Source organism: Podarcis gaigeae (genome assembly GCF_964106915.1).
Source record: "Podarcis gaigeae genome assembly, chromosome: 16".
NCBI lineage: Eukaryota > Metazoa > Chordata > Lepidosauria > Squamata > Lacertidae > Podarcis > Podarcis gaigeae.
In genome coordinates, this window is record NC_139693.1 from 15,505,066 (window position 1) to 15,526,263 (window position 21,198).

Here is a 21,198-nt window from a genome sequence, read left to right on the forward strand (position 1 = left end):
CACTGACCGGCAGCAACTCTCCAGGGCTTCCTAGAGGGGTTGTTCCCAGAGATTGACCCCAGGCTCCACCCCCGCCTTATAACCCTTTTCTTAATCATCACGGTTGCCATTAAAGGGTGACTTTGATAGGCGCGTCAGGAGCCACCTTCTTACTCTGATTCAGAGAGTTGATCCACCCAGCCCAGTGCTGTCTGCACTGTGCGGCAGCAGCTTTCTGGAATTTGAGCCTCTGGGGCCTTTCCTGACTAGAGATGCTAGAGATGGTACTTAGCACCCCGTCCTGCTGGTGATTCCAATCCTGGTTGAGCAAAGCACCGCTTTAAAGAGGAGCATCACCAACTGCCATAGACCAAGTCAAACCATTCAAGGCATCGGTATCGCCTGAGGGTTTCAGAAAGGGTTTTTGCTCCCTGAGGGAGTTGGCGATTGAACCCAAGACCACCTGTGTGGAAGGCACATGGGCGCCCCTTTCATAAGGACCACTGATTCTGAGGTGGGTGAACAAGGATGGTGGTCATTCTCCTCCTCCTCCTCCTCCTCCAGGCCTCACTCTTATTTTGGGAACCACAGAGCTGTGGGAAAGAGCTGCTTATCAATACTCCTCCCCCCTTCCACCACACTTTGCATTACATGCAAAAAAGGAGCCCTCATGAATGTCTCCCCCCTCCACCTATCTCCCTCAGCCGTGCTTGGGCCTTTCTGCCTCTGATGGCACAGATGATGTTCCTTTAAAAAAAAAAAAAAACGCTGACAAAGTCTTCCGGTTGCTATGGCAACTGTGGCAGTAATTAGGTTGGCCTGGTTTCTGGTGCCTTGAAAGTGTGGGGTGGGGGAGACACAGGAAAAAGGCAGGTGGTGTGAAGATACAGAGGAATTTGCACTGGCGACAGCAGCAGGGGGGCAGTTTTGGTGCTGAAATCATCCCCTTGCAATTGTGCATTAATTCATCTGGAATCCCCACCTCTGCTCCAACGCAGTCCTTGCAAGGAACAATTCAGCTTAGAGCTACCTTCACCCCCTTCCCCTCCTATATCCAGAAGCTCAGTGGGTGGGGGGCAGAGGGGAGATCGATGGATAGGTGTTGATGGGGATGTTACCTGATCCTGAAAACACACACACACACACACACACACACACACACACACACACACACACCATGGTAGAAGCACCCAGAAGGCATTTGGATGTTTGGAGACAGGTGAGCATGGCCTCCTTAGTGGAGCAGCAAGCCCAGAAATTCCAGGGTCCTTCCACAACAGGCATGCAAGGTGGAGCCGCCACACTTTTTAGTAGAGCTGTACCAAAAATTCCTTTTCCAACCAGGTGTTGCAGGTGGAGAATGAAATAAAGCCCTCTTGAAAGATCAGGGTGGAGGGAATTCCACCCCCCCCCCCAAGTATTTTCATTGAAGGAGTTTGCAGCTCACCTTGCTGACCCTTAAAGGTAGCCTGTGCTTTTGTAGGTGGGGGTTGGTTATTAGACTAAAAAGGGGGAGTCCTGTACCACTCACAGCTGCACAAGGCTCATTCCTTTGTTTTCGGTCAGCCGCACTTCCCAGAATGCCTTGAGAGCAATGTCCCCAAATGACATCCCAGAGCATGGCCAGCAAGAAGCCTCAAGAGGCTCTTTCCAAAGCTTCCCACTAGCCAGCCACTGTACCAGAGGACAGGGAGTGGCAATCCCCTCCTGAAAATCTTGGAGAAATTTATATCCCTCAGAAATGCAGCAGAAAATCATCCTCCATTTTCCCAGGGGGAGAATGTCTCAGGGACCCCAGAGGGGCTTCATGACGCTGTCACAGTACCCTCCTCCTTTTTCCATCTCCTTCCATCTTTTTTCAGACCACAAAGAAGGCAGATCTTTTTTGGTGGGGAATGGAGGAGCGGTTTCTATTTTTGTAAATTTAGATCTCCTTTGCATTCCTTTTCTGCCTTTTCCAAAAAGCATTGCTTTTGAACCTTCCTCCACTCAGCACACCTTGACTATTACCTTCCTGGTCTGCAGCATTTTATCATTTTGTTTTATTTTTAATCCTGCTTTTGATGAGCACTAAAACACTTTTTGGACGGATTTTTTTAAAAAATTAAAACATTTGCACTGCAAAATTTAAATGAATAGCTGCTATCACAATCTTGAAAGTAATCACTTAAATAAATAAGCTCTTTAGCGTAATTGATTTTTTTATTTTTAAGGACCAATTTCAAATTGTTTACAAATGGCTGTTCGGGCGAATTGTCCCCTCTGCTCTGATGCAGCGATGTTGTGCTCACCTGAGTAGATGGAACATGGCAGGGTGTCAGCAGAAAAAGCACAGTATCTCTTAAGAGCATAGAAACAAGGTCCACTCATAGCAATGACTGGGTAGCATGAGGAGGCTGTGTTGTCTGGGAGGGCCCCCCCCAGAGGTCTACCATCCCCCCAACCAAAAAAAAGTATCGGTTCTCCAAAACCAGCTTCCTCTGCTGCTTACAGGTCTCTCTGCTCTTTTTTCCAGAGCATCTCCTGGGAAGAATAGGGCAGCCCAAAATGCTCTGGTGATCTGCTCTCTCTATCTCTCTCTTTCCTCTAGCCATCCACCTCAAGGGCCTCTCCAGTGAGAGCACTTCTTCGCTTCCCAAGGGCCCTCCATGATACTCCAGCCACCCTCTGTCATCCCCATTGGCCACTTGGCACAACAGCCAGCCTGATGAGGGGGTGGAGGGAGGGAGCAGGCCAAGGACCCTGGTGGGCCTGGTCCCCTTTCCCTGTGCTGTGCAACTGCCTGGCCTTCATCACAAGTTTGCCTCATAAAGGGGTTTATCCCCTCGTGAGAAACCATCCATTTCTGTCCTGCTGCATTTCACTTATTCCGGGAACAGAATCTGGGTTCCCAACAGCAGGATTTGTCCTCTTTTTTTTAAAAAAAGGCACCAATTTCCAGACACATTCTCAAGAGAGGGAACGTAGCATGCCAAGGGGGCAGTCCTGGCCTCCCATACCCCCAATGAATGCTCAGTTTCAGGCAGGGAGGAATTCAGCTTGGAGATGGGCACCTCATGTGGAGTTGAGGGGGGGTTAAGCCTGAGCGTGGAGCTCAAGGATAGCGCCAGATCCCAAGGACTTTGAAATGAGAAATGATAAAAAAAGAGCTCCCCCTGGGAAAATGGAGCATGTGCAGAGTGCATTTTTCACGCCCACTGACCACAGTTGGGCTCCACACCCCTGGGATTCTGGCATACCCTTCCATGACTCTCCCCTTCTGAAAAAAGCCCAGGGCAAGGTACTCAGGGCTGCTTGGATACCATCAGCATCCTCTGGTTGGAAACCCTGGTATGTGAGGGTTGGTGACACGGTAGTGAAAGGAAAGCACTCTGCACATGCTTATAGCCACGTCTTTATTCCTGTTATTCTGTGTGATCCATGGTGGAGAACGGGCTTGGTTCAGGTGAGCAGCAGAATCAAGTTGTGTTAGGGGATTATAGGGAAGGGAGCCTCCCGCAAGACCAAGCCCTCCTCCAGCTGCCTGTAAGGCAAGACCCCGCGTGGCAGTGAAGGAGTGCAGAAGCGGGAACAGATTTCTGCTGCTTTCCCATGTCTCTTGGCACCAGGCAGGAGCAGGATGCGCCTCCCAAGAGCAGGCGGGTGCTACGGCAGGAGGAGGCGAAGAGGCAGGGGCGTCTCTCCTGCCATCGTTTGTCTCCAAAAGCGCCTCATTTATATTCCCCTGTAAGAACAGGGTCCTGCTGATTGATTCTATGCCCCAGGTTCCTGTCCAAGCCTTTGTTATGCTAATTCTGACACAAGGAGGTTGATACGGATGGTGGCGCTGGCTCCGGAATATTGATGGCGGAGGGTGGGGGGAGAGCAAGGAGGCCCCTCCTCTTCTGAAATTTATGTCCTCCCCTTCCTCAAAGGAGCTCTCCTGTGTGGCCCACCACATTGCCCTTGGGGTAGGGAAGTTGGGGTGAGTGCAACCAGTGGCACAACTGGGATTTGCAGTTAGACGCCCTCTGCCACTCCAGGCTGGCATGGACCCTACAAACCTCCCCTTCTCTCATCCCAGAAAACCACATACAGAAACTGCCTTCCGCTGTGTCAGTTCATCTTTCACTCACAGGCTGCGGTGTTAAACCTGTCTGCAAAACAGGACCTCAGTCCCTGGAGTGCAGGGGCCTGCCTTAAAACCACATGGAGGCATTTCCAAGCCTGTAAGGATGAGAGGAGTGGCAGCAGGTGCAATTGGCAAGTTTACCCAGATATTTCTGAAGCAGGAGCCAGAGGTGGCAATGAGGGGAAGGGGGTTGCTCCACTGGGAGTGGTTGCGATGAGAAGGCCTTTCCTCCGCTGACCCCCTGCCTCTCGTCTTCCTCTCTCTGCAGAACACAGACGACCTCTTGGTGGCTTCGGCCGAGTGCCCCAGCGACGACGAAGACCTGGAGGAGTGCGAGCCTAGTACTGGTGGGTCCTTTTCCATCCTCTCAGCCCCGGGGCACACCCACAGCCAGGAGGGGGAGGGGAGCGCACAGGTTCTCGTGCACGGGCCCACCTCCGTGCAGCATTCACAAGTAGTGCCCTCATGACAGGGGGATCAATCCAGGGGTCCTTGTGCAACTGACTTGCCAAAACCACAACACAGTAGCAAGACATTATCCAATCTCTTTTTTTTCTTTCTCTCTCTCTCTCTCTCTCTCTCTCTCTCTCTCTCTCACACACACACACACACACTCACTGCCTTCTCCATTCTCTGCTCTGCACACGGGAGCCTCCTCAGAGCTGGGTGCTTCTGTGCTTCCGCGACGGCATTGCGCAAGTGAGGCACTCGGCACCCTCAAAATACCAGTGTTTGTGTCTTTATACCCTGATTTCGAAGGTGATTTTCCATAGCTGCTTAAAAATGGCAGAATACAAAATTAAAAGTCAAGCAAAGCACTGAGAATACACCGCAGCGTTTAAAAACACTCCCCGAAATAAGGAAAAGGAAGAGAAACTAACAGTCATAAAAGGCCTTTTCAACTGCCACCTAAAAATGGAGAGTGCTTGGCAGACTTTCCCCAGGGAGAGAATTTTGCACTTGTGGAGCCCCTCCCCCAAGTACCTGCCAATTAAAGTAGGAGTGCTCAGTCCTCATTCAGCTTGTTGGGAGGAGGGGATTTGCCCCCTACGTGCTTTTTTAAAAAATATCTTCTGTACTTGTGCAAATCTGTGGCAGGGGGCAGGAGTCGCCAAGGCATAACAGTGCCTGCCTCCTGCTTCCTCAGTGGCCTTGCTTTAGCTCCCCTTCCTGTTGGCACTCAGCACCAACTGAGTTTGCTCATAGAGTGGCTGCACCTTACACACCTTGTGTTTACCACTGCCTTGGAAAAAAGGGCAGTCTTATTCTCCAGTTGCAGACAGAAGGGCCAAGGAATGGAGCTTCACATATATGACCTTTACAAGAAAGCAGAATATTGTTATGGGGGGAAAGACCGGGGTTGAGAGGGAGCAGCTTGCCTAAGGCTACTACATAGTTTCACGTCAGAGGCAAGATTCAAAATGGACCACTGAACTCTACACTTGCAACACATTCATTCGGGAGCAGTGTAAAAACCCAGTCATGGTCGCCAAGACCTGCCTAGGTGCTAAAAATACGGGCTTTACACCCACCCACCAGTGGCAATCGGGCTTGTCCCCCGGCATGCCTCCTTCGGACTGCTGTGCCAAAACCTCCAAAAGCAAACCATGGAAAGGACCTGCCTGCCTGCTACAGAAATCAGGGTCTGTAGCTCATCTTTTGCACACAAAGGTTTCCAGGTTGAGTCTTCAGCATCCCCAGGTAGGGCTGGGGAAAGATTCCTGCCTGAAGCCCTGGAGAGCTCATGGCGTGGGAGACTGTGCCAAACCAGATGGACAGATGGGCGGGTTTGGGGTAAGGCACCTTTACTTTGCACATCGGATTTGGGTCAGAGATTGTTCTTGGTGCTCAGTTGGACGCTTCCTTGTCTTGTCTGGACTAATCCACAATGGAAGCAGACACACACACACACACACCATCACTGCACCTGTGTGTGTCCCTGCTGCCGCCGCAATGTGTAGACAGATAGACAAATCCATCTTCGACACACATACCATCCAAATGATGCCCCTGCTGCTGCAAACCATGGCCAGATGTGATTGGGGTGCAGAGCAGAGCAGCAGTTAGGTGACAGGCATATTCCAGCACTTTGCACATGCCCTGTTTGGACCATCACCCACCCCCACCCACCCCAAAAAAAATGTGGCCAGGAACATATTTGTATATATGTATTTATTGTAAGCATTCCAAAACTGCTTTTGGATTTGCAGACTCCCAAAGTGGTTTTACATCACAATGTTAATGTTAACATCCATAGAACTTAATGCAATTTGAACTGGCCCATCCTTCCATAACCTGGGGCTTTCTGGAAGTTTTGTACCAAAACGTCAACCACCCCAAGCCTAGCAGAGTTGGTTGGAGTTGGCTGGTGGAAAGCTGGAGGGCCCCAGGTTGGGGGTGGCTGAATGGGCCTTTCTTCCAGCATGCCCCCACTGGGGCTGGGGCTTCTGGATATCTGCACCTTTAAGCTCACCTTGTGGCATCTGCTTTGTCTACAGCATCAAGCCATTGGGAGAGGTGTTTTCTTGCTCGTAGAGCTTGATGGAACTGAGCAGCAGGGTCATGGGTATGCGACGATTCTGGTGAATCAAAGAAGGATGGTTCTTGGTGCCTTCCTTAGCTTTGTGAGAATCTTTGCTGTCAGCTGCTGTTTTGCAAAGCAAGTTCCTAGCCTTGTGGCTGTGAAGATAGGCTTGGAAATGTGTGAGAGGGGGCTGTCTTATGCAGCTCCCCATGACTACTGAGAAACCAGAACAAAATATGCCAAGGAGGAAGACTTTTTGTAAACCGCTTTGAGATATTTTTTACCATCAAGTGGTGTATAAATTTTGTGACATAAATAAATACATAACTATAACCCCAGTCATATTTGCAAAATAACAGGGAGTTCTGCAGGTCAGCCAAGTTTGCATATTTTTTCTGGTTGCAGCTAAATCACACCTCTCAGTGTAAAAGGGAAAGAGATAATCTCCCCACTCCTGCAGGGTAGGATGGGAGGAACAGAGCAACCCTCAGCAGTGATAAGAACAACATCAAACGCAAACCCTAAAAGCTTCTGAAGTTTGAGCGATCTTTCTGCAATGCCCCAGAAAACAGACTCCTAGAGCTTGTTACAAAAGGGCTGTCTATTCATGTGATACTGCCCCAAGCCCATTGCCCACAATGGGGAGGCAGGGAGAGAGAATGAGGGAGGAAAGAGGCCCCTTCGGTTCAGGGTCCCCTCTCAGAGCTGCTGCTCCCAGATGGGGTCCACTTTGGGGTTTGGGAGGTGAACATGCTTGGTGGCAGAGGAGAAGAAGCAGGTCAAGGTCAGTGGGGAGCCTTCACAAAATCAGGTGTTAACTGAAGGGGAAGAGAAAGTCACTTGGCGGCTGCTGTGGTGTGGACCCATTCACCAGCCTGAGAACCCACAGCTTTGATCAACATGACCCCAACCCTCCACCCCCCCCCCAAGAAAAGTCTACAGAAAGGTGTTTCTGGAAGCTGACTTCCTCTAAATCCCACCACCTGTAAATCTGAACCAGTTTTTTCTGTGGCTTTTGAGCCTCCAGCAAGAGACTTTCCCAGCTCCTTTTGGAGATGCCAGCAAGGCTGAACCTGGCAGCCACCTGCACTGCAGCCCTTCCCTGATGTGGCCATTAGCTGTCTGGCAGCAGACCAGGGGACAAGCCCCCAGGTGATATCCTCTCCCCTTTCAGATCCAACCCTTGAGCCACCTTCCTACCACCGTGTGGAAGGCATGTTGCAGTTCTTAATATGCTTGTCCACATAGTCTTAGTGACTTGAAGATGCAGTTGTGGCCTCTGCTCTCCAAGTCCTTCAGCTGCTGTCTAGATCTCTGTGGACGTCTGTGATTTACTTGGGCGGATCTTGCTCCCTGTTTCCTCAGCGTTGAGGGTCCTGCTAGCCCCAGCTGTCAGCTCAGATCACCCTGGACAAATGCCGGCCTCTCCCCATGACAGGCTCTCTCTCTCTCTTCAAGTGAAGTGGTTCTGACATGGGCCTCAACCTCCCCCCGCCCCCTGGCCTTGCAAAGGCCAGCAGAGAAACACAAACGTCCTGCCACACATCTTCTGCACCTGCACCCAGACAGATGAGGCTGCCAGGGTTAGGCTGGGAGGGCCCCAAGTTTAAATCCCCACTCAGCTATGAAGCTCTCTGGGTGGTCTTGGATTGGTCACCTTTTCTCAGCCTGGCCTGGTTGTAGTGAGGATAAGATTGTGAAGGAGCCCCAGACACCTGGGAACAGGGCAGAGGCAGGCCAGATGCCCAGAGGTCCAAGGCAGAGGGTGTGAGGCTTCTAGACTAGTTTGTTTCCTGGCAAAAGGACGAACTTCTCCTCATTCCCAAACAACAAGGCTGGGTTTGAATTAGGCAATGGTGGTATTGAGAGGGAGCAGGATAGTCAGGAGTTAAGGCAGCACAGTGGAAAGCCCAACCATGGGGGTCACGGCTTTACAAGAGAAAGTGCTCCCCCCCCCCGGGATCATCTTTCTCCATGAGCCCAGGGCGTCTTCAGTTTGCCTTCTTCACACAGCCCACGTCTGGTAAATATTACAATACCATGGGTGTGAATCAGGGAGGAGCCGTGACTCAGTGGCAGAGCAGCTGCTTAGCGTGCAGAAGGTCCCAACAAAATCCCCAGCATCTCTAGGTAGGGCTGAGAACAGCCGTTCAATGAGACCAACTAGGAGGGACATAACCCCGTTTTCTGTAAAGCATTACTGACCCACATGTCGGGGGAGGCTCCATAGCCACCCAGAGTGGCTGGGAAAACCCAGCCAGTTGGGCAGGATATAAATAATAAAATTATTGTTGATATTATTATAGGCTGCAGATAGTTTGGGGGCTACTGGCCAGGATGACTCTTCTACCTTCACACTCAGAAGCATTAAGTACCTCTGAATACCAGTTGCTGGAAACTGCAGGAGAGGAAAGTTGCTGTGTTTGCGCTCAGGTCCTGCTTGTGAGCTTCCCCTAATGAGCATCTGGTGGGCCACTGTGAGATCAGGATGCTAGACTATTTGTCCCCCTTGGGCCTGATCCAGCAGGGCTGTTCTTGGCAGGGGAGGCATGCAAGGCGAGGCATCCTCTATATCCTCTATGCCTGGTCACTGAATTTCTCCTTGTCTTCATGGAGGAGGAAGGATCCAGCAGTCCTAGGACCATAGAACTGCAGAGCTAGAAGGGATCCCGATGGTCACGTTATCCAACCCCCTGCAATGCAGGAATCTCAACTAAAGCATCTGTGACAGATGGCCATCCAGCCTCTGCTTAAAAACCTCCAGTGCAGGAGAGTCCACCACCTTCCACGGGAGTCTGTTCCACTGTCAAACAGCTCTTAATGCACTTCTGATGTTTATAAGGAAGGGGAATGAGCAGTGCAGGACACGCCACGTAGGAATATGGGGAGATGACCTACTAACTGACAGGCCCACCTGGACCCACCCAGCCCTGTGCCAGGGGACTTTCACCAGATTCCAAGGGAGAAGCTCTTGGCATTCCACCAGGGGATCCGCTCTGCCATCTGGTCCCATCAGCAACACAAAGCGCGAGCCTTTTCACTCTATAGTCATATATGGGAGGGGGGTTACTCTCAAATCTGAGCAGAATGGGAAATGGGTGCACCCATCTAGCAGCATCAGCAGAGGAGCCTGGAATGAAACCCCACTTCCTCCTCCACTCTCTCTTTCTGTTCTACCTGAGGTTGGAGGCAATCTCTTCCAGGTGCTTCTCAATCGCTGGGTTGGGCATACCCACCCCCAGCTCTGTGCTTGGAAATGAGCCTTCTCGTCCCCCTGGTTCCTGACCAGCACCTTCAGGCATTCCCCAAGCAGTGGGAGACACAGCCGAGAGCCAGTCCCCCAAGGAATTACTCACAGGCAGGGACACACGCACACACACACCACTGGGCCTGTTCCAGCTTGCTTTGTGAAGTGGAGGCACTTGTGGGCTGGGGGTGCCTCAGACAGTGCCGGGCCTGGCTCACTTCAAAGGCAGGTTCCACTGCCCAGTTTCCCTCCTCAGAAGGCCAAAGTGCTCTTCCTTGCACCTCCATGCCCCAAAGATCACAGCAGCTGAGAAGGTCCTTTTCTTCAGAAGATGCCTGACACAGCCTCCCTCCCTTCCGCTTCTCTCCTTGCTATCTGTTTTGTGCCTGCAGCAATATCAGCTCTGGCTGTGATCTCCTCAGATCTTAGCACATGGTGGCTTCTGGGATTAGTGAGAGGAGGAAAAAACGCCTCAAATCAGAAGCTGCCATTCCCACCAGCTAAGCAGGGGCTGCCCTGTCATGGATGAGACAGGAGGCAGCTTGCGGAAGGGAGGAAGAAGGTGGCGATGGCAAGGCGAGAGAAAGAGAGTGTGTTGCCTGATAGGCGCAGGGGCTTTGTGCTGAGGCCTACATTTTGTGGGCGATGGCTGGCATGTCATGGAGAAACTGGTAGGGGAGAGAGGCAGGGAAGTCAGCACCAAACCAGCCCCTTTACCTCCGCTTCTTGCAGTACCACCATGGTGGTTGCTGTGGCTGCTGGTGACACGTCGCGGTGCGGACTTGCATTCCACAGGCTGTGCCAGCCACACAGCAAACATGCTGGACCCCCTGCAGATCCAAGCGCCTCAAAAGAGCCAGTTTGTGCAGCCCAGAGAAATGAATGCAGCGTGTGCACATGACTCAGCTCCTCTTTTAGTTCTGCAGCTCTGGTCTCCAATATTTCCAGTTTAGTGCTGAAATGTTTTTTTTGGGGGGGGGGGGGCTGCTATCCGGATCTGCCTCTTTAAACAGCCAAGACAGAAACATCTAGAAGCATTTCAACGCATCCCAAGCCTGAATATCTCTTCCTTGGTGTCTGTTGCTGGCTCGCGCCTGGGGCAGAGGACCTGGTCTGCATGCAGAAGGACACAAGTTTGCTCCCCAGTGGCATGTCTGGGCTTCTGGAACACCAGGGAGCCACTGCCAGTTAGCATAGGTGATGCTGAGCTTGCTTCTGTGTAAGGCCCTTCCCGACGCTTATCTGTGTTTAAATCATCCCTTAGCACAGAAGCAGGAGGGCTGGGAGCACACTTGGCTTTTCAGAGGAATAGGAGAGCTCAGTGGTGGAGAACATAAGAAGAGCCTGCAGGATCAGACCAATGGCCTATCTAGTCCCGCATCCTGTTCTTGCAGTGACCAACCAGATGCTGCAGTGGGAAACCCACAAGCAGGATTCAAGCACAATAATGCACTCTCCTCCTGAGGCTTCTAAACTGGTTTTCAGGAGCATTACCTCCTCCAACCATAGAGGCAGAGCATAGCCATTGTGGCTAGCATCTTCCTCCATGGATTTGCCTAATGGAGTACGAGCTTTGCCTCTCACAGTTCCAATCCTTGGCACCAATGGGAAAAGTTATTCTCTCCCTGAAACCCCAGAGAGTGTCTGCCAGTTAGAATAGATTGGCCTTCTGCAGCCTGATGCCCTCTAGACCTTTTGGACTACAACTCCAGCTGGCATCACTCTGGCCAAGGAGCATGGGAGCTGGGGGCCACCAGGTTGCAGAATGGCTGGATCCTGTGCAACAGATTGCATTGTTGCTCTTCTATGGAACCTTCATAACTTGACATTAAGGAAAACTGCCTTTAAGCATGTGAAGAATGTCTCTTATCCACTGAATGAAACTAGAGGGACAGAAGCATTCCTGATCATAATTGACACACATCCCAACGTTTTGCAACACTATGCAGGACTAAACTATAGAAGTGGTGTTAATTGGGTAACTAGCCGTGGTCCTGACAAAAACCACCCCACTGAGGGTGCTATTTGGTGACCCCAATGGAAGAGGCAAAGAGAAGCTTCGGAGGGTCAGTTTCCATCAGGACCATGGCAGGAAGCAAAGGGTTAAACTATCATCCGTCTCTTACTGCCCCCCTTGTTGGCAACTGTTATTTACATTTAAAAAAAAAGATGCACATCAATTGCATTGACACAATTCATGCCAATTCTCATTTCACCCACAGGGGCTGCCCTCAAAGGGGCAATTCCTCTGCCCTGGCAGGCATCTGTCTCCCCTTCCTTGACCTTACCAGGATGCCTCTCAGCTTGCAAGGATCCCAGGCATCCCAGCCCCTCACAATATATTGGAGGGGGACATTGCTTTCCATACCACTTCCTACCCCAAATGGAGCAGACCTTCCAAACACCCATCATGAGCTGTAAACTTTCTTTAAGCGGGGAGACCTACCAAAGGCCACCTGCAGAGGCCACTTGCAGAAGCAGTGAGGAGGAGGAGAGCCTTCTCTGGCCCCAGGGCATATCTGGGGCTCCCCTCACGCCATCTACAAGGCAAGGGGATGCTTTCTTTGGTTTATTTGAAGCATTTCTGTCCTCCTCTTCAACCAGAAAAGGAAAGGCTCCCAGGATAGTCACAACTGTAAGGCAGTCCATGCCCTCAGACTAAGAAGACACAGCACAAAAGGAAAAGGAATGGGGATGGAAGAGGAGCAGGAGAGGAGAAAGCAAACTCAGGCACTAGTTCTTATTTACAGTGTTCTGGAAGAGGCAGCATCCAAGGACCCAGAAGTTGGTGATTTATTGGCTGAACTGATGAAAGGACCTGCTGCCCATTTCTCCCTCTCCTGGAATGACTCTGGAGGGAGGGAGCTGGTGGTGCTGGCCTTCCTGCAGAGGGGGAGTCCCTTGGCCATCCCAGTGGGGCTTCCTTTCATTTGCTTGCCAAGCCTTCTTTGTAAACCCTCCCACACAAATACCAAAAAAAGGAGAGGGTGGGGACACAGCAGGTGAAGAAGCCCAGGACTGTGATCCAGGCTGGGCACAGAGGCCAAAACCCCTGATAATATCTCTCATATAACATAAGAACTTCAAGAGCCTGCTGGACCAGGCCAGTTGGCCATCTAGTCCAGCATCCTGTTCTCACAGAGCAAATCAGAGGCAGGGCTTGAGCATAAGAGTCTTCTCTCCTGTGGCTTACAGCAACTAGTATTCAGAAGCATTGCTGCCTCCAACTATGGCAGCAGAGCAGAGCCATCCTGGCTAGTAGCCATCAATAGCCCTCTCTGGGCACAGCGTTGCCTGCCCATCCCACCAGGGGCTCATCTGGGCTGTGTGCAGTGTGTGTGCGTTGGTCTGTCTCGCTCTCTGTTGCGAGAGCCCCCTCTGCCTGCAGCCTGCCTGCCTGCATCACATCCACAGCTCAGCGCTGCTGCTCCACGCCGGCCTCTGCAGCAGCTCAGCCGCCTCCGCCTCTGCAGGGCCTTTTTCCTTGAGCCTGCCTGGAGAACTTTGGGCTATGCCTGCCTGCAAGAGAGGCTTATGAAACCAGAGAGAGAGAGAGAGATTATTTCCAAGCATTCAAACCTGGAATTAGTCTGTCGAAACAGCCCTGAGCAATTAAGGAGAACCGCATGCCTTGTATGCTGAAGACCACATGCTCATCTGAAGGACCTCAGGCTGGGAGGAGGCTGACTGACACTGAAATCCATCCATCTCAGCATTGCCAAGCCAGCTGACAGTCTCTTTCCAAGGCCTCATACAGCTCTTTCTCAGCCGTACCTGGAAATGCCAGATGTGGATCCTGGAAGCCTTTAAATAAGGGCATAAGAAGCTGCCTTATACAGAGTCACTGATCAGCAGTAGCTCATCAGGGTTTCAGACAGGGAATTCTCTCTGCCCTACCTGGAAATGCCAGACATTGAGCTAGGCAAGCAGCTGCCCTCCCACTGAACTCTGGCCCTTCCTGTAAAACCAAAACAAGTTTCCAGTCCTCATTTCCCGTTCTGAACATAGGGCTGATTTAAATTGGGGCAGAAGGAGTTACCTTATGCCACTGAGCAACAGAGCCTTGTCCTGTTGTTGAGAGGGTCACTGGAGTGGCCCAAGCAAAAGAGAGATTTTCCTCCCCAGACAACCTGCAGAATTCATCACCGGAGGATGTTGAAATGGCCAAGCTGCTCTGTGGCTGTGAGGAACAAAAAGGACTTCTGCACCATTTCATCAATTTAGCTCCCTTTCAAGGTTTTCAAATAATTTAAGCATTCTGGTGATTAGATGGAGGACGAAAGGGAGAGGAGAGGAGGGAATTGTTGTGGCTTTCAGGAAGAGGGGAAATAAATTGGGAGGGGGGGAGCACTGAAGCTGTTCTTTGGTCCCTGTGATTCCCCCCTGCATTTGCCCACATTGATTTCTAGAATAGCTCTGAAGACATAAGGGTTGGGCATTTGCAATGTCGTTCCCCCACAATTAAAAATGAAAGCTGAGATTTTTATGCTCCTGAACTCTCCCGCTAGGAACTGAACTCTGCCTTCGCTTCAGAGGTTATGGGCTCCAAGTCTTCTTGACCCCTCAGTTCCTTCCCTGGTCCATTTTGCAATCTTAAAAGCTCTGTGTGGGGCTGGTTCCTGTGTAGAGCAGCATTGTGGTATCTTTCTTCAAACACACACACACACACACACACACACACACAGCCAGTGCTGTCCTGGTTAGCTTTGAGGAACAGACAGTGGCTCGGGGGGGAGGGCAGCTGCCTGTGTCACTCAGAGCTTTTTTGCTGCCTTGTTTCACCAGTGATGGCATGCGCCTTTTGCTCAAATGAGCATGAGCACCTGCAAGCAACACCTGCCACACTTGCTGTTGGGGTCTAACCCACAGGGCAACCCTGTCCCCACTTATGGGCCCCTTATCTAGCTACCCCTAGCCCCAGTGTAGCACCCCTGTTGACCCAACTTGCTCACCAGCTCTAGAGTTCATGTGGGCAGCCCATGGGTCACATGCAATGGGATGTAGCCCCTTCCCACATGCGACTACTTGATAACCTTCCACAGCCAAAGACCCACTCAAAATTAATCGCTTTACTTCTGTCGTGGCTGCTCCCTTTGGTTCTCTGGTAGTCTTGAGCTCAGTGCTGATCTAGCCATGCTTGCCTCGGCCAGTTTTGTCCAGATTTCTCCCTGCTTCTGACCATTGATGTGCCAGACAGAGGATGTGCCCAGCACAGACTGGCCCACCTAAAAGGGAAGTGGAGTGGGGAACAGGCTTTGTAGCACAAAAGGGAGGTAGCCAGAGTCACTCGCTCCAAGGGCATCTCGTGATGCAGAATACAGACCTGCCCTTGCTTAAGGGATGCTGGGCACTAGGGCTCTTCCGTCTTCCCAGTGGGAACTCCTCCACCCAAGATGGCACTGGAGCCTTGAGGAGAGGACAGTTGGCTTCAGAGTAGCCTCAGCAACAGGGATATGGCATGAATGCTGCTGAGAATAAAACACACCCCTAAGCCTGCCAGTTCTGTGGGTGGTTTCCCCCCCACACACCAGACCCAAAATATTCTGAAGATGAATGGACAGATGTTCCTGCCTACCCAGGAATCAGTTCACCACCCATTATAATTAGGTCACATATCTTAAAGTCAGTTGATTAACCAGCAAAAGCTTAATTCAAAATAACTCAGCAGGGCCATTGATTAGTAGGGCATTCCCCCCCCCCCCCTAAACTGACAGTTTCATTGGAAGCAGTCCATTTGGCAAACAACTCAGCTCTCTATACCAGAAATTAACTTCCTCAGATAAGTCACATTTGCACAGTTTAGGGAAACATAAAAACTAGCAAGACATAGGCCACTCACTGCCTCCTGTAGAGGGCAGGGTTATGGTTAGGGTTAAGTTTTTTATGACTCCTGGGAAAGAAACTTCCTAGGGATACCATGGAGGAGACTCTTGAGAGGCCCATGGACTGCAAGAAGATCAAACGCATCCATTCTTAAGGAAATTAGCCCTGAGTGCTCACTGGAAAGACAGATTGTGAAGCTGAGACTCCAATACCTTGGCCACCTCATGAGAAGAGAAGACTCCCTGGAAAAGACCCTGATGCTGGGAAAGATTGAGGGCACAAGGAGAAGGGGACGACAGAGGAAGAGATGGTTGGACAGTGTTCTCGAAGCTACAAACATGAGTCTGACCAAACTGCGGGAGGCAGTGGAAGACAGGAGTGCCTGGTGTGCTCTGGTCCATGGGGTCACGAAGAGTCGGACACGACTAAACGACTAAACAACAACAACAGGGATACCATTGAATCCAGAGTCTTTTTCAGCAGTGCCTGGAGAAGTCAGAGATTGAGCCTGGGACCTTCCCGTGCAAAGTTGAACCTCTTCCACAGACCTCTACAGTAGCCCTGGGAGAGCAGCAGGCCCCAGTTCAACCCAGCCCTGCATCCTCATGACCCCCACCACCTGCCTTCATGTTCTCCCTCTGGGCTTAGGCCCCCATGAAGGGCAGCCCTCAAGGAGCTTGCACTCCTGGGTGCAGAATGGGGCTGCCCTGGGACTTGCTTATCTCCTGGGGTTGCTGCCTGTCCACCCCCAGACCATCTGTGGGTGGTGAACTTCATGCCAGTATCCTGCACATGACAGCCTCTAAGCCATCTTGTCAGTTGGGGATGGTGGAGGGACAGATTTGGGCCCATGGAGGCAGACATGAGATTGGAGTCCTGGACAGTTTTAATTTCCTGAGGCCATTTTGTCCATGTCATGTATCACTGCAATGAGATATGAAGACCATTTTCAAGGCGGATTTGCTTTCGTTTTGAACAACAAGCAGCGGCAGTCGCCTTCCTTTACTGAACTATAAATTATTTTACACTTTGTTCAGCACCCTTAGCAGGTATATCGAGATTTTAGCAAGACACAAAGAAATTCTGTCTGGTTAAAGGGTAGGTAATTAATCAGTCAGGAAAAAAGACTCAAGTGAAAAAGGTTGCCTCACTTGTCCCGCACCTGCTCTCCTTACCTGGGCAGGGTGACCTCCACTCACCTCTGGGGAGTCACCCAGGCCATGGCCCTTAACCTCAAGCCTCTAAGCCCCAAAAGCCATGTTGAAGTCAAGAGTGCCTCTGCACACATACAGAGTGCCTTTGCTGAGCTTACAGGAGTAGCGTGGGTGGGGAACGGTGGAACTCCCAGGCATGTCTGAGCCACAGAAGGGGCCAGGCCAACCCATCTCTGGTACAAGCATGGCTTCTGCCAACAGGAAGGCACCCATCCTGCTGCAGTTTCCTCTCCCCTGAGCCAAAGGAGCATAATCATTTTGAGGCTGCTCCCCCCCCCCTCCACCCACCTACCCACAGACTCCTCTCCCCCCCCATCCCTCCCTGGGGAATTGCTGAGCAGCCGCTGCAGCCTCCTGTCTCCCCACCCCCCAAAAACGGCTCCTCTTTGATGGGAGCCTTGTTGATGCCTCCACCCCTCCCTTCTGGATGATCAAAAGCAGAGACAGGCTCCTTTGTGAGCGGGTGCCAACTGTTTCTAAAGGCTTGGGGAGAGGGGGGGGGGTCCCACTCAAGGAGCCGGCAAAGCAAGATAGAATCCACTCATTAAAAAGCATATTTGGATGGGGTTTTAATTAATGGAGGAGGAGGATGCAGTGGTAGAACGGAGGGGAAAGGGAGGACAGAGACCACTCCCACTTCCTCCTCTTCTGCGGGATTGGGGAGGCTGGTGCTATTTCACATGTCCCACTTTTCCACAGAGAGGCACATTTCTTTTTCCCAGCTAGGCCATCCCCTCGTGCCAATGCCACTCGGGGCCTGGGTGAAGCCCTGCAGCCTTCTGAAGTGACACGGCCACTGCTTTAGGACTGCCTAGTTGAGTACTCTATGTGTGAAATCCAGCAGCCCCCCCGCCCATACCCACAAACACACACCACAGCTTTTTAGCACTTTTGGTGGCCAAGTCCCAATACTGCCACAGTTGACTATGGGGGTGCCATCTCAGAGAGAAGACCACATGCCGCACTCAGGTCCTGCTTGCAGACTTCCTGCAAGCAACTGGGTGGCCATTGTGAGAACAGGATTCTGGACTAGACAGGGCCCTTTGGCCTGATCCTGATCATGCTGCCACTGCAGGGCTCTTCTTCTGTTCTTATGCTAAGCAGGCAGCCCTCTCAGAGCTCCAAGTGCCAGGGCAGAAAAGCCTTCCTGAAATGCGCAGTTGGGCCCATGAGTCCTCTTGTCCCTGGTGACCCATTTTAATCATTTGGTAGCAAAAAGAGGGATTCTCTCTGCTGCTCTGTAAATGCTTGTTGGTTTATTGAGATTTATGCCCCATCTTTCTTTAAAATATCTAATGCAGCTTTCAAGCAAGATAAAATATTATTCATAAGCAGCAGCTACCGCAGCCAAATGATACCAGCAATATCAGAGAGAACTACTTGGCAACTTGGCTATCTAAAAGTCAACAAAAACCTACAAACAGATGAAGGTTTAAGGCTCCACAAAAACTCGCCACGGTCCTCGCTGCCTTTCTAAACCTAAACCACAATGGGAGCAGGCAGAAGTCCCTTGGGAGAATGCTCCAAATTTTATGTGCCTCAGTCAACAAGGCTCTGTCTCTGTATCCTGTTCCATAAAACTGCTTGGATGGCTTGTAACATTTCAAAACACAATAAAACGAGATGACTTGGGGAAGGGCTACAGCTCAGGAGAAGAGCCCCTGCTTGGCATGCAGAAGTCCCAGCTTCAGTCCTGGCAGCATCTTCAGGTAGGACTTGTGCAGGCTCCTGCCTGAAGCCCTAGAGAACTGCTTCCTGGGAGGAAGTAATCACAGGCAGCTTCCTCTCTTCCGCATATATTTTGAAACAGCAAGGTCAAAAGGGGCATTGATACCAGTGCCAGGTGGGCCTCCCTGCGTCGGGAGCACCTCCATCAGCAGGATGCCACCACTATCGCTGCCACCCACGCCTCCAACACTTTTTAAAATCATAGCTGTTGGATGCTGAGAGGGAACCCAAAGGTCGCCTTCCTGTCCCAATCAGTTCTGACCACCTCAGGGCTTAACTCCTACATTCCTGTTTGAATCAGCCCTTTATTCAAAACCACAGACTGAATTTCTACTTTGTTTTGGGTGGAATGATCACAGCTTAGGGGCTGAATGTCTACTTTAAATGCAAACAGCCCCAGGTTCAATCCCTGGCTTCTACCAGGTGGGAAAGGGTCATGTCTGAAGCCCTGGTGAGGTCCTGACAGTCAGGGTGGGCAAGACTGAGCTTAGCTCAGTTCCCCACTAGATAAGATCAGAAGCTTCTGTCTGCAGCTGGATCAGACCAAAAGCCCCTCACAAAATGGGAAGTCCCCATTTTGTGAGGGGCACAGCACCCTTCCCCCTACGTGTTGAAAATTGCCCATTTACTCCTCTCCCTGAGCTTGGGCTGCTGAGCTTTCCAGAAAATCACTACAGAGCCCGCAAAGTGTTCTAGGTTAGAATAAAGGCCTCTTGAAACCAACCATCTTGTCTCTGTGCCCAACCATGGAGGTCTGGAAGCTTGCAAGAGCTCATCTGTGCAGCAGCCCATTTTTGGAAGCTCAAGAGCAGGGCATGAAGTCAAACAACTTCTTCTCTGCCCCTTGCAGGTATCCTTCCACCCAAGCATCCCCAAAAAGCAACAGTGCATGGCCTGACTCTCCCAACTATGCCCAAGGAGGAGGCATCTCTGCAAGAGGCCTTTGTGGCTGTCGCATAGCATGTGCCCATGTGGAAAGGCTTCAACCCTCTTCCCTGTGCTCTGGGATTGTTGGTCAGCTCTGTAGTTAACAACTCACTTGGTTGCCAGAGGTGACTCGGAATTCCACGCAGGCGAGTGCATAGAATAATCTAGTCATCTCTATTTCTGTAATGGGGCTTTCTCTCCTCTTATGGCCAGCATGGAAATCTGGCCTACTAGGGGGAATGCAGGCTAGTAACTTTTGTGGGCTTATTTTAAAAGGGCAGGTTAGACCACCACCTCCCATCCTCCTTCACCATGGTGGCTATTGTTATTTTTAATGTGCACATTAATAGTAGACGCACAATTAACATAATGTCTACTTTGTACCCAACACTCCTGTGTCAGTGGAATTAGAGATGTTTCTTTAGCCTTCTGGAAGGCCAGTAACCAGAAAAAGGTGGTATGAGCTCAGAAATAGGTGTATGTACAGCCTGGCATCCCTTCATCTCTGCATATTTATCCCTTCTTCCAGTAACAAACTTAGGTGGGTGAGTGCCAATAGGATTGGAGCCAAACTGGGGCCACCCGGAAAAAAGAGAGGCGTATCAGCATTCTCGGGGGAGGCCTGAGATTTGCCGAAGTGCAAATAAAATAAATAAAAACTGGGAAAGACCCAATGAGCAACTGAGAAAGGACTGAGCTTGCTTAGTAGCCACAGAATTTATGGCACTTGGTTGGAAATTTAAAAAGGGGGAGAAGAGAAGGGAATGGAATGGGCAGGCAGGCAGGCACACTAAACAGGACCGCTCCTACTCAGAGACAAGGCTACACTACAGTGTCTATGCCCACCCTTCAAATAAAAGATTTTACAGGACAGCTTGCCCCAGTTGGGTACAAAATGCACAGTTCATAATGAGACATTAAAAGCGCATAAAACCAATTTTATTTCAAGATTAGAAGTGCTATTAAAAGAAGAAGCAACTGAAAGGGCTGAAAAGACAGCTTTGTTGGCCCCAGGCCAGCCTTCCCAGGCAGAAGGTCCTGTGTGAGGGGTGGCATCAGCAACGAAGCCATGTGCCATACTGGGCACAGCCCACCTCACCACTCTCAACCCAGAACAGATCCTCCATAAGATGCCCTCTGCGGACCATCATAGCCAGCCATCGGCCTTCATTTTCTCTGTTGAAAGTGTCAGCTTGGATAGCTCAGTTGGTAGAGCGTGTTGCTGATAACACCAAGGTTGCAAGTTTGATCCCTGTATCTGCATATTCCTGCATTGCAGGGGGTTGGACTAGATGATCCTCAGGGTCCTCCCTTCCAACTCTACACTTGTATAATTTGATCTCCATCTAGAATCACACCAAGAAATTGTGCTATACTGTTGACAGGGAGCAGCTCAGGTGCCTCTGGCTCACAATGGAGCAGAGCAAAGGGAAGGAGCTGTGGGGCCAGAGATGCCTTTCATCTGGCCCCTCCCTCCCAATGAGGCTCCCGTATATTTTCCTTTGCTTTATTTTGCATACCTGCCATTCGTTTGTTCGTTCCAGTTCTGCTCCCCTTCACCTGCGGCCTCTGCCAGCCTGGATTGTTAGGGGTGCAGAAAAGTACTTGATTTGGTAGCATAGATCCTACAATAGGCAGCACGATG

At 50.9% G+C, this 21,198-nt stretch overlaps 1 protein-coding gene across 34 annotated transcripts in view; it reads left to right on the plus strand.

Moving 5' to 3' along the window:
• The window catches only part of NRXN2 (neurexin 2), a 345,498-nt gene that overhangs the window by 312,799 nt on the left and 11,501 nt on the right, over window positions 1-21,198 (plus strand). For all 34 annotated transcript variants that reach the window (XM_083716391.1, XM_083716397.1, XM_083716392.1 and 31 more), the window contains one exon: window positions 4,359-4,437. In XM_083716391.1, coding sequence (XP_083572517.1) covers window positions 4,359-4,437 — 79 coding nt within the window. The remainder of the gene's footprint in view (window positions 1-4,358; window positions 4,438-21,198) is intronic.